This window comes from Channa argus, chromosome 24 (assembly GCF_033026475.1).
Source record: "Channa argus isolate prfri chromosome 24, Channa argus male v1.0, whole genome shotgun sequence".
Taxonomy (NCBI): Eukaryota; Metazoa; Chordata; class Actinopteri; order Anabantiformes; family Channidae; genus Channa; species Channa argus.
The window spans coordinates 6,498,307-6,511,045 of NC_090220.1; the positions used below are offsets into that span (position 1 = coordinate 6,498,307).

At 37.6% G+C, this 12,739-nt stretch overlaps 2 protein-coding genes across 2 annotated transcripts in view; both read right to left on the minus strand.

Annotated features, from left to right (window-relative positions):
- cxadr (CXADR Ig-like cell adhesion molecule) overlaps positions 1 to 6,571 on the minus strand; it is a 36,286-nt gene extending 29,715 nt beyond the window's left edge. Inside the window, exon 1 of the mRNA XM_067494501.1 lies at positions 6,396 to 6,571. Within this exon, the coding sequence (XP_067350602.1) occupies positions 6,396 to 6,447 (52 nt within the window). The 5' untranslated portion in view covers positions 6,448 to 6,571. The remainder of the gene's footprint in view (positions 1 to 6,395) is intronic.
- Positions 6,572 to 8,618: 2,047 nt separating this feature from the next.
- btg3 (B-cell translocation gene 3) lies at positions 8,619 to 11,826 on the minus strand. The gene is made up of 5 exons (XM_067494790.1): positions 11,705 to 11,826; positions 10,188 to 10,390; positions 9,888 to 10,025; positions 9,357 to 9,546; positions 8,619 to 9,167 (listed from the first exon to the last, which is right to left on the minus strand). Exons 2-5 carry the CDS (start codon positions 10,358 to 10,360, stop codon positions 9,018 to 9,020), a joined length of 651 nt encoding a protein of 216 aa, XP_067350891.1. The 5' UTR covers positions 10,361 to 10,390; positions 11,705 to 11,826; the 3' UTR covers positions 8,619 to 9,017.
- Positions 11,827 to 12,739: the final 913 nt, after the last annotated feature.

Below are 12,739 nucleotides of genomic sequence, written 5' to 3' on the forward strand. Positions count from 1 at the left end.
AGATACTTTGAGAGTATTATGCAAATCAACCAGAATACAAAAAATGTGGGGAAAAACTTGAAGAAGAACCAGACATAAATTAATGTTTTAAAGACCTGGATCCTTGCTGTGAAATTCTGTCTCCCATTTAAAAATACATATACTGTATATACACAATATAAATTGAATGCTATAAGGTCTACAGTCTAAGGAAAACTATATCTAAAAAATGAAAGTGTTAAATCATGTAGAAATCTTCCAATCTTCTTTAATGCGTGGTGCTGCATCCTGTCTGCCTCTATGTCATTCATTTGAAGGAAAATGGTATTATGGCAACGTTCATCTGAAATGTGAGGTACATGAAAACCCTTATCATCCAAGTGAATGGCTTATTTGTCAGCGAGTCTATTATTCCTCATGAGAAGTAGAGGGTGTTGTGGGCGACACAAAGCTGGGTATCAAGTGGCTAAGTGATGAATGTGCTTTGTGGGTGTTTACTGTTCTAACAGCGCAACACAGGGATGATGACCAATGGACCCAAGAGAGTGGGGAAAATCAACACTGCAGTGACCTTGTTTCTGCTGATATGTTGCATGTGTAGCAGAGGAAATTGCTCTCCTACATTACAACCTCATTCATCTCCCTTTGTGAGAATTCCAGCAGTCCAAGATATTAGAAGTTTAGTGTCCTCCTTTACCCATCTAGCTTTTGTCAATCCACTGAAAATTACTTACAGCCTAAATAATGTATGTGTGCTGTAAAAAGCTGCATAGGTTTCCTGTTATGTGTTGTAGATCCAGGTGACGTTTTCCAGTTATCATTCACACGGTGTCTAAAAACAGCTTTTTCTGCTCAGATTTAGTTAGCTACTATGCATGGTTATGAGCCACCTGATATCACCTGATATCCCAGACTGAGTAAAAGTACTTACATTTAAGTACTCGCAAATACAGAGTGCCGAGACAAGTACAAAACGGTTTTGCTTCTAGTATAATTTACTAGACAATAAAATCAATCCATTTCAGGTAAGCAGATCTCACAAGAATAGAAGTTCTCATGCATTCTCCTGCCAAAACAAGTATGACAACAACTGGTTTAAAAGGAAAAAAACAAACAAAGCACCGATTCAGACTGAGATCCTGGATGAGGAACTGCAGACAACTGGACAGCTACATGTATATATTGGCACTAGGCTGAAACTGGCTTGCAAAGACACACTGGAAACCACCTCTCAGGATAGATGTTCGCAAGAACTGTACATTGACTCTCTCCATAGGCAATAGGACTGCTTGCTTGTGTCAAGTAGTTTGGCAGTTGTTCCTGGTGGCTCCATCCTATGACTCGGTCCATGCAACACTTAGCAGAGGTCAAATATGTCCCCCCACAGCTACTGTCATTACAATTGTTTTCGGTCATTCTGTCATGATGATTTTCTGCTTAACAAGCAGAAACATTTGCAAATGAAAACAACTATTTCGTAAAACAGGCCACTGATGGAAAAAATAGGACTCATCTATGTACTATGGACCATTCTCACATTGACTGACCTCAGTTTAACCAATTAGGTCAGATATCCATCATGCAGAGACATAGAATATTACTCTTTGGTTTTTAAAACCACCTACTTCTCTTAAACAACTTAAGTATGTTGCATCAATAAAAAAAGCATACACATAGAAGTGCACAACATTATTTAACACCTTAAATAACAAACTGCCACTGTGTAGGGAACCATGTAATGATTTCACTTTCCACATCAGCAAGGATTTTTTAAATGCGTAAACTTGGCTGCCTTAAACTGTTTCAATGTGGAATTTGATCTTCTATTTAATGAAGAAGCCCAAAGGACAATGACAGATCTAGAAAGATTTTTTGTGTCTTTATTTTGAGTCGTTATTATTTAAATGTATTCTCAAACATATATTTGTTATGGTAAGGTTTACAAGCCAGCATATAACACTGTACCTGCTGTACTTGAGGCACCAAATCTAGAAAGAAAGCCTCATATACTGTTTCATATGCCCTGTACTTGACAAAATAGCACATCATTTACTTGACATTGTAACTTAAGAGCCCTTGCTATAAGTAGGCGAATACTATTACCAAAGACGTCTGAAGAGAAACTTAGAATTGTCAATGTTACATTGACTTTATGACATAGTACAATAATAATAGTTTGGCAGGCACCCAGAAAGCAGTTTTACTATCCAACTGTGGAAAAGAAATGAGTTCTGAACAGCTCACAATGCATAACAATTAACAGGAAACAAGCACCACTTTTAATCACTTCCAATTCAGACAAGAAATGGAGGGCAACGTGGTGTAAAGCCAGGATTATCGTTTTACACACCCATATAGGTTAACAAGAGTTGGCACAGGACTGGTACAGGGCTGGCATGCTAAAATATTAATGTTAGGGGCTGTGAATATTCATGCACGGCTGTCCCCATCATCAGATTGTGCAGGACAAAGTAGTGTCTCTGGAGTGTAATCTAATTCTACATGTTCCTACTTAATTTCCAAGGACAAAGGGCTTCAGACAGATCTGGTTGCTGCTCGGTTAGAGGAATCAGCGACTACGGGTTTCAGCCAACAGGCAGGTAGTAGTAGTACTGGACTGCTGGGTCATGACAAGTGAGTCTGACCTCATGTCATTACTGCCTGTGTGGGGCGAATGACAGTGAATCAGTGCTTTTCATGCCTTCACCCTTCACTGCGGTAGGAAATATGCGTTTATGGCTCCTATTACCTTAGTAATGGTCACAAAAATGTTTTTAAATGGGAACCGTGACTCCTAATCAGAGTTACTCCAAAACTTATAGCCAAAACATATAGGACAAATACTTTGCAAAACAAGAGATTTTAAACTGTGGTGAAAGAGGATCTAATACAACATGTAATCAAGGGGGAGGGTAGCAATCAGAGCATACATGTGCACAGACGCAATACACTGTGGATCTGTTTTCAAAAGGTAACCAAGCAACCAGTTTCTGGCAAGGGACTTTGGTTGTAGGCTTATCAGGTAACTGCTATCTGCGCCTGCTCACAGCTTCACTGGGTTTCTGTTTATCTTAGTTCAGTGGCTTCACTCTGGACACAAACAACCAGGAGAGAGAGAGAGAGAGAGAGAGAGAGAGAGAGAGAGAGAGAGAGAGAGAGAGAGAGAGAGAGAGAGAGAGAGAGAGTGTGTGTGTGTGTGTGTGGGGGGGGGGGGGGGGGGGGGGGGGGGGGGGGGCATAAGAGAAGGTTCTGTGGCACTGTATGTGACTGCTGAGGTAAAGATTGATAGGACTGGATTCAATCTGAGTCCACTTCCACATAACCAATTCAAAACCCTTTTTCAATGTTGTCAAGGCAAAGTTATTTGGTGTTTGGTACGAAAAGGAGACAAATGTTAGTTTGCATTCAATAGGTGGAACAGAACAAATCTCAGCTGTTGTATGTAACTAAATATATACATTTTATTTAAGAATCTAGCTTCCTCTTTTAAGCAACCCAACTGATAATGTTTAGCCGTGAATTAGAGAACTACAAGACAAGCACTATACTGACAGTAACAGTAGCTACAGTATCTGTCCATCCAACCTAAACTACAGACATTCTGCTGAGATGAAGGGTTGCAGTGCTTCTACCACATATTTTATCACTGCTTTGTGACATTCATTGACCCTGTCCTCGCTCATTTTGCTCCTTACTGGGGGGCTGTGCAGCAGCTGCAGAAAGCATGAACGATAAGTAAAAATAACTGATTTATATTCTACTTTATCAGTCCAAGAACATCAGTTGAATAAATCACCAACGTTTTTTATGCAGTGAATTTTATGTAACCTGACAAACCGTTATTGCACTGCTGCAGGTCAGAGAATACATGATCTTTACCACGATTTCTTAGGTTACCAAAAATGCCAAACAATCTTATTATATGGATGGAAGATAAATATTTCAACAAATATTGTTGTTCTCTGTTCATTGTCAATTCCCTTCAAATAATATTTTACTATGCAATTGTTTACTATTATGTTGACTTCTTTACCCATGTCTGTGCCATCAGAGACTAAAGAGACTGTATGTGAATAGAAAACATGATAAGCAATGATATGATGATAAGGTGTGAAACTTATTTAATGTCAGCATTTTACCAATTTGGACAAGAATCCCAAATGAAACTGATTTTCTACATCTGTCTCCACTTTAGCTCCCATGGAAGGATTCAAGCATGCACGCTACCAAGTAGAAACGTGTCTCAAAAAAGAGAATAAGTGAACATACATGCCAGACAGTACTAACACAGTGTTTCTTGAAGGTCCTGCATGATAGACTTGAGAAACGGACTGATTGGCACCCAGTTTACTGAAGCAGAAAGCCTTAGTTTACCTTATTTTTTAAAACTTTGCTGGTTTCCCCTCAGATGAACCTGTAAATAATGCTGTCAGTCAAACTACAGCCTTTCAGAACATATTTAACCAGTTCTGATAATTGACATGACACACAACAGCTTGACACATAAACACAATCAAGACAAACAAAATTTCTTTCATTTTATAACATGAAGTCTTGATGACTAATACATGTAGTTTTACAGGTTATACGTCCTCAGCACTAGCTATTTCAGATCTCCCACTTACAACTCTCAGCATTTTATATTGAATGCAGTGATTTGTGGAGTAGGAGAGGAACAAAAATGGAACAGAAATTAAATTGTATTTTTTCACTGTAGTAAAGGTTAGCATATTACAGTGTACTTCTTAACGATGTTAAAAGAATGCTACGGGTCTGGCAGATACTGTCCTTGTCTGCTGAAGTGGAACAGCACCCAAATGATGAGGCCACGAAGCTATTAAGATGGTAATGAGCCCAAAGAAGTGTACACAACAGTATGAATTGTGGGACAAAGGAAGACTAAATAACACACTATTTTACCATTCGACTATACTTAATTTCCCAGCATTTACATGGAGAGATGTGCTGGAAGATCCTAAACAAAGTGCTTCTTCATTAAATGTGGGTTCTCACTAATCAGAAGACTGGAATGTCATTGGTCTGACCATAGCTCTGTGGCTTACCATCCAAATCTCATAAAATATTTTACTAACAGGATACGAAAAGAAAATTCTATAGAAAAAAATTCAAGCTTTTGTGTGAAGTGGGAGGAGTTTCCGCTAGTTTCAGTCTAAATTCCACGGCATCAAACAGCCACGCCTTTATGAATATAATTAAATCATGCATTTGTTGCAACAACAAACAACAGGATTTAAGATGAGCTATCCCTAAAATTATTATATTGTTTAGAGTAGTATTTTTGTTTTTAATTAACTGATAAACCCTGCTAACAAATTGTAACATATAACTTTAAAAAAACTAATTAATTTGACCTATATTTCTTTCTACTTCTTTTTGACTTAATATCATTAACTGCAAGTCAACACAAGCTAGGAAAGTTTGAATACACCCTGAACCATTTTGATCAAAGGTTATCAACTCGCTACCTTATCAAGAAACAAAATAAGTAAATGACACCAGCATAAACAAAGCCGTAAACATAAGCAAACATGTGGTTAAGTTGGATGTGATAGCTAGGGATTTGGGGGGGGGGTCAGAACTGCTGGCAGATGGCAGACAAAAAAGCCTGCACTTTGAAGTCAGCTAGCCACAGGTTTAAAAGCGGATCAAGCCATTGTGTTAACCAGACGATAGCCAAAAGACATCACATCACATGGAATGCAAAGATTCCTGGCATTGGTAAACGTCCCTAAAAATCAGCTACCATCTCATATCACAATCATAACCAAAAGACATAAGAAAAAAGTAATACTCATATTTCTGAGTATAATATTTATAGCGTTGAGTATATTAATTAGCCTCATGACCGCCACTGTTTGTTTTAACTTACGAAGAATGTGGAACAAACGTCACATTATTCAGGTTTTTACATTATAATGTGTATATACAAATTAATTTATTATATTTTGACACATCCATGCTACATTTGCTTTTCTCTTTTTGACCATTTTTTTATTACAAAAACCATGCTTATATATAATCACATGTATAAATAGCAATTTATATGCCACATACACCAACTGAGTAGTGGTGTGTTTAAATTGAAACGACTTTGATCGACGCTGGTTAGTGTGTTAGCTAACTGAACTGACCATGGGTCAGAGTTACTCTCTGTTTCTTCCAAGTGGATTCTGACAAGGTTAGGCTAACGCCTGGAAAGGTTATATTTTAACAAAACTGGCATGAGATATAATGTTAACGGAACATTTATCAGTATATTTTTATAAAGGAAAGACACGTTCCCACGTTAACGCCTGTTGTTATCATTTGCGTTACTGAGCCCTTCTGGCCGCTAAAGCTAGTGAAAGATATTAAAACCAAAGTCGCTCAGCGGCTTTTGGTGTCAGAAAAGTTACCTGCGATCAGGCTCAACAGCAAACAGCCGGACCAAGTTGTCGATAGCTCCATTCTTTTTCCAGATATTCCACGACTTCGTCAGTGAAACTTGCGCGAAAACTTATGCTGAATTCGGGCAAAAAGCAGCAGCACAGCTCGGACGAAGCATCCACACTCAACTCCTCCTCCTCCTCCACCGCTCTCTGCAGGTGCACAACGGAGCGCGCCCTAGGCTGTCACGTGACGGTCGCTTCGCCGAAACAGGATCCAATGCTGCCCTCTGCCGGTGATGCGCATGCCCGAGGAAACCTGCAGTCACTGAGCGGGAGCGCGCACAGCTGAAGAGAACGCTTCAGATTTCTAAGGATTTTTGAAATCATTGAGCTCTTTGGTTTTCGTTTAATCTGTGTTGATCAGTGAACTTAATTTTGTACAAGTTTATGAAAGTTCATGTAGTCTATCAGACTACACCTAGTTTTCCATGATTCATCTCTTAAAGGCTATTTCTCTTTGATGCGCATTTAACAAAAGCATGTCAGACATATAGCCTTCACTTGTTATAGTGAAATTGATTTTAAATAGGGATCGGTGCATGACTGGTGTTAAATCCACACGTGTCCAAGTCTGTATGGACTGTGTCTGCCAAACAACTCTAAACTGTTAGGCTATATAACCTTAGGTCATCATAAAATTGAATACATTTGTTTTGCAGGTGTTTTTCTTTACCAATCAAAATGTGCATCCGCTCTCTTCAGACGTAAGTGCTACATGTATGAAATTCACATTTTAAAAACTAAATGGAAACAAATATATTCTTAATTCTGCACTTGATTTCTGTTATTTAAATATATATTTAACTTTGTATTTGCAGAAAGTCTTTAAGAAAGATGTCTTGTAATTCTTGTAATGTGCTGGTAGCAATAATAGGTCTTAATAAGTGTAAATGATAGGTGGTGCATTAAAGTTTGGCCAATAGGAATTGGAACAGTGACAAACCTTTGAGTCTGTAGCCACCAGGGTGGATTAGAGATTAAAAAATTAAGATATGCTTAACAGTGTAGACTGTGCTTTAATTTAAGAATTTGGTAAAACTTTGTTGATCCATGTAGGTATTTCAGTCATTTTAATTCATAAACACTTTTGATGGTTCATTAATATGTAAACAAATATGTTAAATTGACAGTTGTAACATTTCCTTTGCAGTCACTTGACCGCATGAACTCTGGAACCCATGAACATCAGCTGATGTTGGGTTTCTTCTTTAATGATGTCCTGTCAGGCGTTCACTGCAGCTGTCAACACTTCCTGCTGGTTTTTGAAGTGCGTTGCCTTCAGTTTTGCCTTCAGCATGTGAAATACAAGTTTAATTTGACTCAGGTAAGATGAATGACTTGGCCATGGTAGAACATTTTGCATAGGTTAATTTCACAGTATGCTTCAGAAACCACAGTCAAATCAGTTTGGAAGTATTGGCTGAATCTTACCATATAAAACTAAAACATACTAAAATCATCCTGTCACATCATCGATGAATACAAGAGATTCAGTTTGATTGGCAGCCACACATGCTCACACTGTAACACTACCTTTATGATGCCTTACAGATGAGGTAACTTCAGATTATGAGCAGTTTCTTCACTTCTCCAAACTCTATCTTGGTGTCAGTTCATTGGTGGAGGGGTTACTGCTATGGCCTCACAGATAGAAGGTCCCCAGTTTTAGTTTAATGGCCAGCTGCAGCATTTCTGTGTGGAGATTGCATGTTCTCCTAGTGCTTGCATGTTTCATCCCGTTTCTACGGTGTCCTCCCACCGACCAAAGATGCACGTTAGGTCAACTGGTGACTCTAAATTGCCCATAGGTGGTAGAGTCTGTAATCTTTGTGTGTGTCTCTTTGTTAGCCCTGAGAGAGACCGTAGACCTGTTCAGACTGTACCTTGCCTCTCACCCAATGAAAAATGGGATAGGGTCAAGCTCCCCAGGATCCTGAAAAAAGCAATTACAGATAATGGATGAAAGTACATCCATCCATATTATTTTTGTAGGTTTTGCCGCTAAACAAAACTGTAGATGTTAGTGGTGTTGCATTTGTGTCCTTTGGTATGAAAAAGTGATTTGGTGAAGCCAGTTTGAATTCATCAAAGTGTCAACAGGGACCTTTGAAGCTTATATTTGATAGCACCAAACAAACACTACATAAGTATGTTCCTTTAAAAAACTCTAAAAGAATAACGAAATCTGACTGATGCTTGAAAATTTTTTTTAATAAAACTTCATAGATTTAAACCTATACATCGGGTAATTCTACACTGAATAAATAAAAAAGTTTATTACAAAGGACATTAAGTGGCATACATAAAACTCTCACATAGTAAAAATACAGTACTCCAAAGACTACATGTGTTGTATTTCAATACCAATATTTAATACAAGTGATTTATTCAAACTATACCATATTGTCTAAAGTGCAAAAGACCTTGTCAAAAAAACAATATTTAATCTATAAAAATTTGCATTAAAAAAATTGGTCAGTCATTTTAAAGTTGTCTTCAGCTTAAATGTCCAGTGTGACAATATGCACCATAGCTCCTAACAATAATAATTGTGAGATTTTGGTTTGGGTCCTAGTATCCACGCACTCATCAAAACCCTGGATGGACCCACAGATTATGCCTCAATGTGTGAGGGGCTTGGCTGCGAGGCCTGATGCTATAGTGGGGCTGTGGAAGTATGGTCCCATTCCTAGGTACCATTTTTTTCGGATGCCACGTAGGAGCAGAAGGATTCAAAGGCTTAAGGAAGAAACAACAACAACAAATAAAAGCTGACATCAACTGCAACAAAGTGTCTGAAGACAAAATATTGGTATCTGAACACAAATTCACAACTAGTGGGCATCAAACAGAGCAAAGGATAAATATTTTATCTGACACTTCCCCAAGTAATTTGCCATATTTATGCAAAACTGTATTATAAAATACCTGGAAAGTACAACGGTTGTTGCGGATAGTGGGGGGTGAAGTGTGTGTGCTCTCCTCATCAGAGGAAGAACCTGAGTGGTAGTCTGATGTCACCCTCTCCGAAGTCCAGGTCACCTTTTTTGCAACATCTTTGTTCTCCTCATCACCAGAGAAAGTGGCCAATGAGAACCAAGGATTTTGTTCTCCGTACCTAACAATGGCAAAAAGAGAAAGAAAACATTAATGAAAGTCACATCACCTATAAAAAACCCTTTTCATTTTAAATAAGAAGAGAGCATTGTGAATAAAACGTGTAATCACACACACTCCAAAGTTTAGCCTTGAACCCTGCTTTTGTTGTGGAAAAGCTAACAATTCAGATCACTCAATCAACAGTTTTTTTAATGCCTGTTAAAAGGGGGTAAGGACATACAATTAATAGAGAGAGTTCTGACTTGTGCAGGGCACATTCAAGCATACATATAACATTCAATTATGTACAAGCTATTTACTTTTAAAATCCAAAATTCGCCTAACTAAATGAGCTCTCACCTGCAACACACCTCCCCAGGGTCCACCCACAGCGTGAGTTCATAGGGCAGTCCCAGATCATTGTACTGGACCCCACTCTCCCGACAGGCCCGAAGGAGCTCTGGATCCTCCCTGTGGAACTTATTTACTCGGATACATCTGCAAAGGACACAAAACCTACATTTTACCGAACCTTACATAATCTGTGACATCAGTGGAAAGAATTAAAAATGTTGTGTCAGATATAATGATATAGAAGGTTTACATTGCCAAAGAAAATCCCCATTAAGAGTAATAATGTCAAAAGACAGAGAGCAGCACCTGTATGCTTGTCCTTTGCTGGGGTTTTCAGGGTACCAGTGTGCCCTGAACTTGTCCTGCAGTGCAACGGCGAGCTTCTCAACAAACAGGTCAACTTTGTGTGATTCCAGCTTCTCCCCTTTTTTCACAAGCCTCTTTAGAAAGAACAATACTGCTGCAATTTCTCTCCTCATGGTTCACATATGCTTCAATAAATCGACTCTCTGTAAACAAAATTAAAAACACATTTATTCAGATAAGCAATCAATTACATCAGTAACCCAGTGTTTGTAATTTTTAATGGAAAAATGTCAAAGCCAAGCCTCTGAGCTGATTTGTACAGAAAGCATCAGCAGTGTTTACAGATTGGTTTTAAAAAATGTACTTATACCCGGTCACATTCTGCACACTTGGCTCTATAATTTAAAATATATTAAACTTTGCAATTTTAGTCCCAATCTACACTTAGTAATTTTGATCTCAGTCTACACTTAGTAACCCATAATCATAGTCACTGAGTTTCCCTTGGTGGCAATACTTCCAGCTAGAAACACCCGTTAAACCGTTAAAACGTTACGTCATCAATGACATCATCAAAGCCGCTGAAGTTTTTGCCTTTGATGTTTTTAGGCTAACTGGCTAAAATCGTTAAGCTATTCCAGCAAAAACCGTTCGCCTTTTTTCAGCTTTGAAAAATCCTTTGAGTGCTTGAAGCGTCACAGCGCATTTTATTTCTAGAAATGCTTTTTCTAGTTATATAAACCACTTTAACAAGTAGCAGAGTTACTACATATATGAATCAAAATTTGACATATTTGAAAATCACAACTTGTAAGGTCTAATGTAGGCTTGCTCATTTGCTACACACAGAAAACTGAAGCTTTGCTAACAATTTCCAACATCAGATGGAACTTAACTTTACCAATCCTTAATCGCTTTTTAGATAAACAGCATTTGATTAACATTTTAGGTCAATGTGTAAGCGTCCACAGTCGATGCTTTGGATAATTAAGATGGTGAATTGATACAGACCAAAAAACCTTATATTACTACATTTACTTTTGTTGATATGCGGATTCGCAATTGTTAAGTCATCTGATTATTTCAGTTAACGGTATATTTCCTAGAAAGGCGGGCTGTGACACATGCATGTTCCGGTAAACCAAAACACTGGCTAGTGTACTCTCTCTAGGCTAGCTAACTAATTCGGCTACAATTCTACATCTTTCCTAAATCGTAAGAAAAATCACTTTAATTGTATTTTTATGTAATAATGGCGGTTACGGTTTAAAGACAAATATACATCTCAGTAAATTCATAAAATCTTCCTAGAGACATTAGTATTAGCTTCATGGCTAACGCGCTAAATTAACGCTAACACCCTCACGTTGCGATCTCTGGTTAACATAGCAACCACCCAACAAATATCATGAAAACGTGCATCATACTAAGTTCTTATAAACTGAACTAACATTACATTAACGGCATGTATCTAATACACGTGAACACGATAATGTAGTGTTACAAAGCGTAACTACCTTTACTTGTTGTTACCTCTGGCGTGTGGACAAAAAATAAATGGAATATAGAAACTGACCAACAGAGAAACCCATGATGTTTGGTTATTGTCTCCGCCTTCTACCCCAGAAGTCCCGCCCACCGCTTATTCTTATTGGTTTTCCAGAGTGATATAGCGCATTTATTGGGCGCATGCTTGCTCGTCATTGCATGACTCATACATACCACTGTTATGACTAACATCGTAGTTACCCCTTCAGGCCTAAATCATCAAATGGCCAAAAAATTAAAATGTATTGGTCTCTTTCCCAACAACGTAAACATTTGCAAACATTCTTTTTTGTATCATTTCTGATACATCATGGATTATATTGTTCATTGCATTTGGAATATTTGAATTGGTTTTGTTCTTTCTAAGAGCGTTTTTAGAATTACTGCCTGTATTCTGCCTGTGTTTCTGTCATGAATGTATACATATGATAAAATTATCCTAAGAATGTAGTAAAGCCTTTTATTTACACTTGTGTGTGTCAATGATTTCATTTAATCATAAAAAGTGAAAATAGTTAAAATGCAATATATAGTTTGTAAGACTCAAGTTTTAGTTTTAATAATGTAATTAAAGTTAAACAAGGTAAAAAGCAAGTGAATATGATGCGTAATGTGTAATAATAAATGATATATTATTCGTTTAATAACACTAACATAATATAATTCCATGATTTTTTTAAAGTCATAATGGTCACATTTATTTTCTCAGTGTTAAAATCTAATAAACCAGTGTATTAAGTGAACTCGTGTTTACCACTCACTTTGCACATTTCCCGGAATCGTGGTCAAATAAAGCATTTTGCCCACAAGGGGGCAGCCAACCCTTTAAATATCACTAAAGAATGGAAAAAAGATATGCAGTCAGATTTCAATAAACGCTTATTGTGCTAATTTATTAGGCCTATGTGAATTTATATTAGGTACATTTAAATTTACAATTTGTTTAAAACTCAAGAAGTAAAATAAGTGATGTATAATTAGATGAAACTTGCACTTTTCTAATG

Excerpts from the sequence above, each read along its gene's own strand:
- btg3 (XM_067494790.1), bottom strand. The coding sequence starts at position 10,360 with ATGAGGAGAGAAATTGCAGCAGTATTGTTCTTTCTAAAGAGGCTTGTG. Across the intron at positions 10,026-10,187 it reads AGCAAAGGACAAGCATACAG|ATGTATCCGAGTAAATAAGT; the intron begins GTGCTGCTCTCT and ends TGTCCTTTGCAG. Across the intron at positions 9,168-9,356 it reads ACAACCGTTGTACTTTCCAG|CCTTTGAATCCTTCTGCTCC; the intron begins GTATTTTATAAT and ends TTCTTCCTTAAG.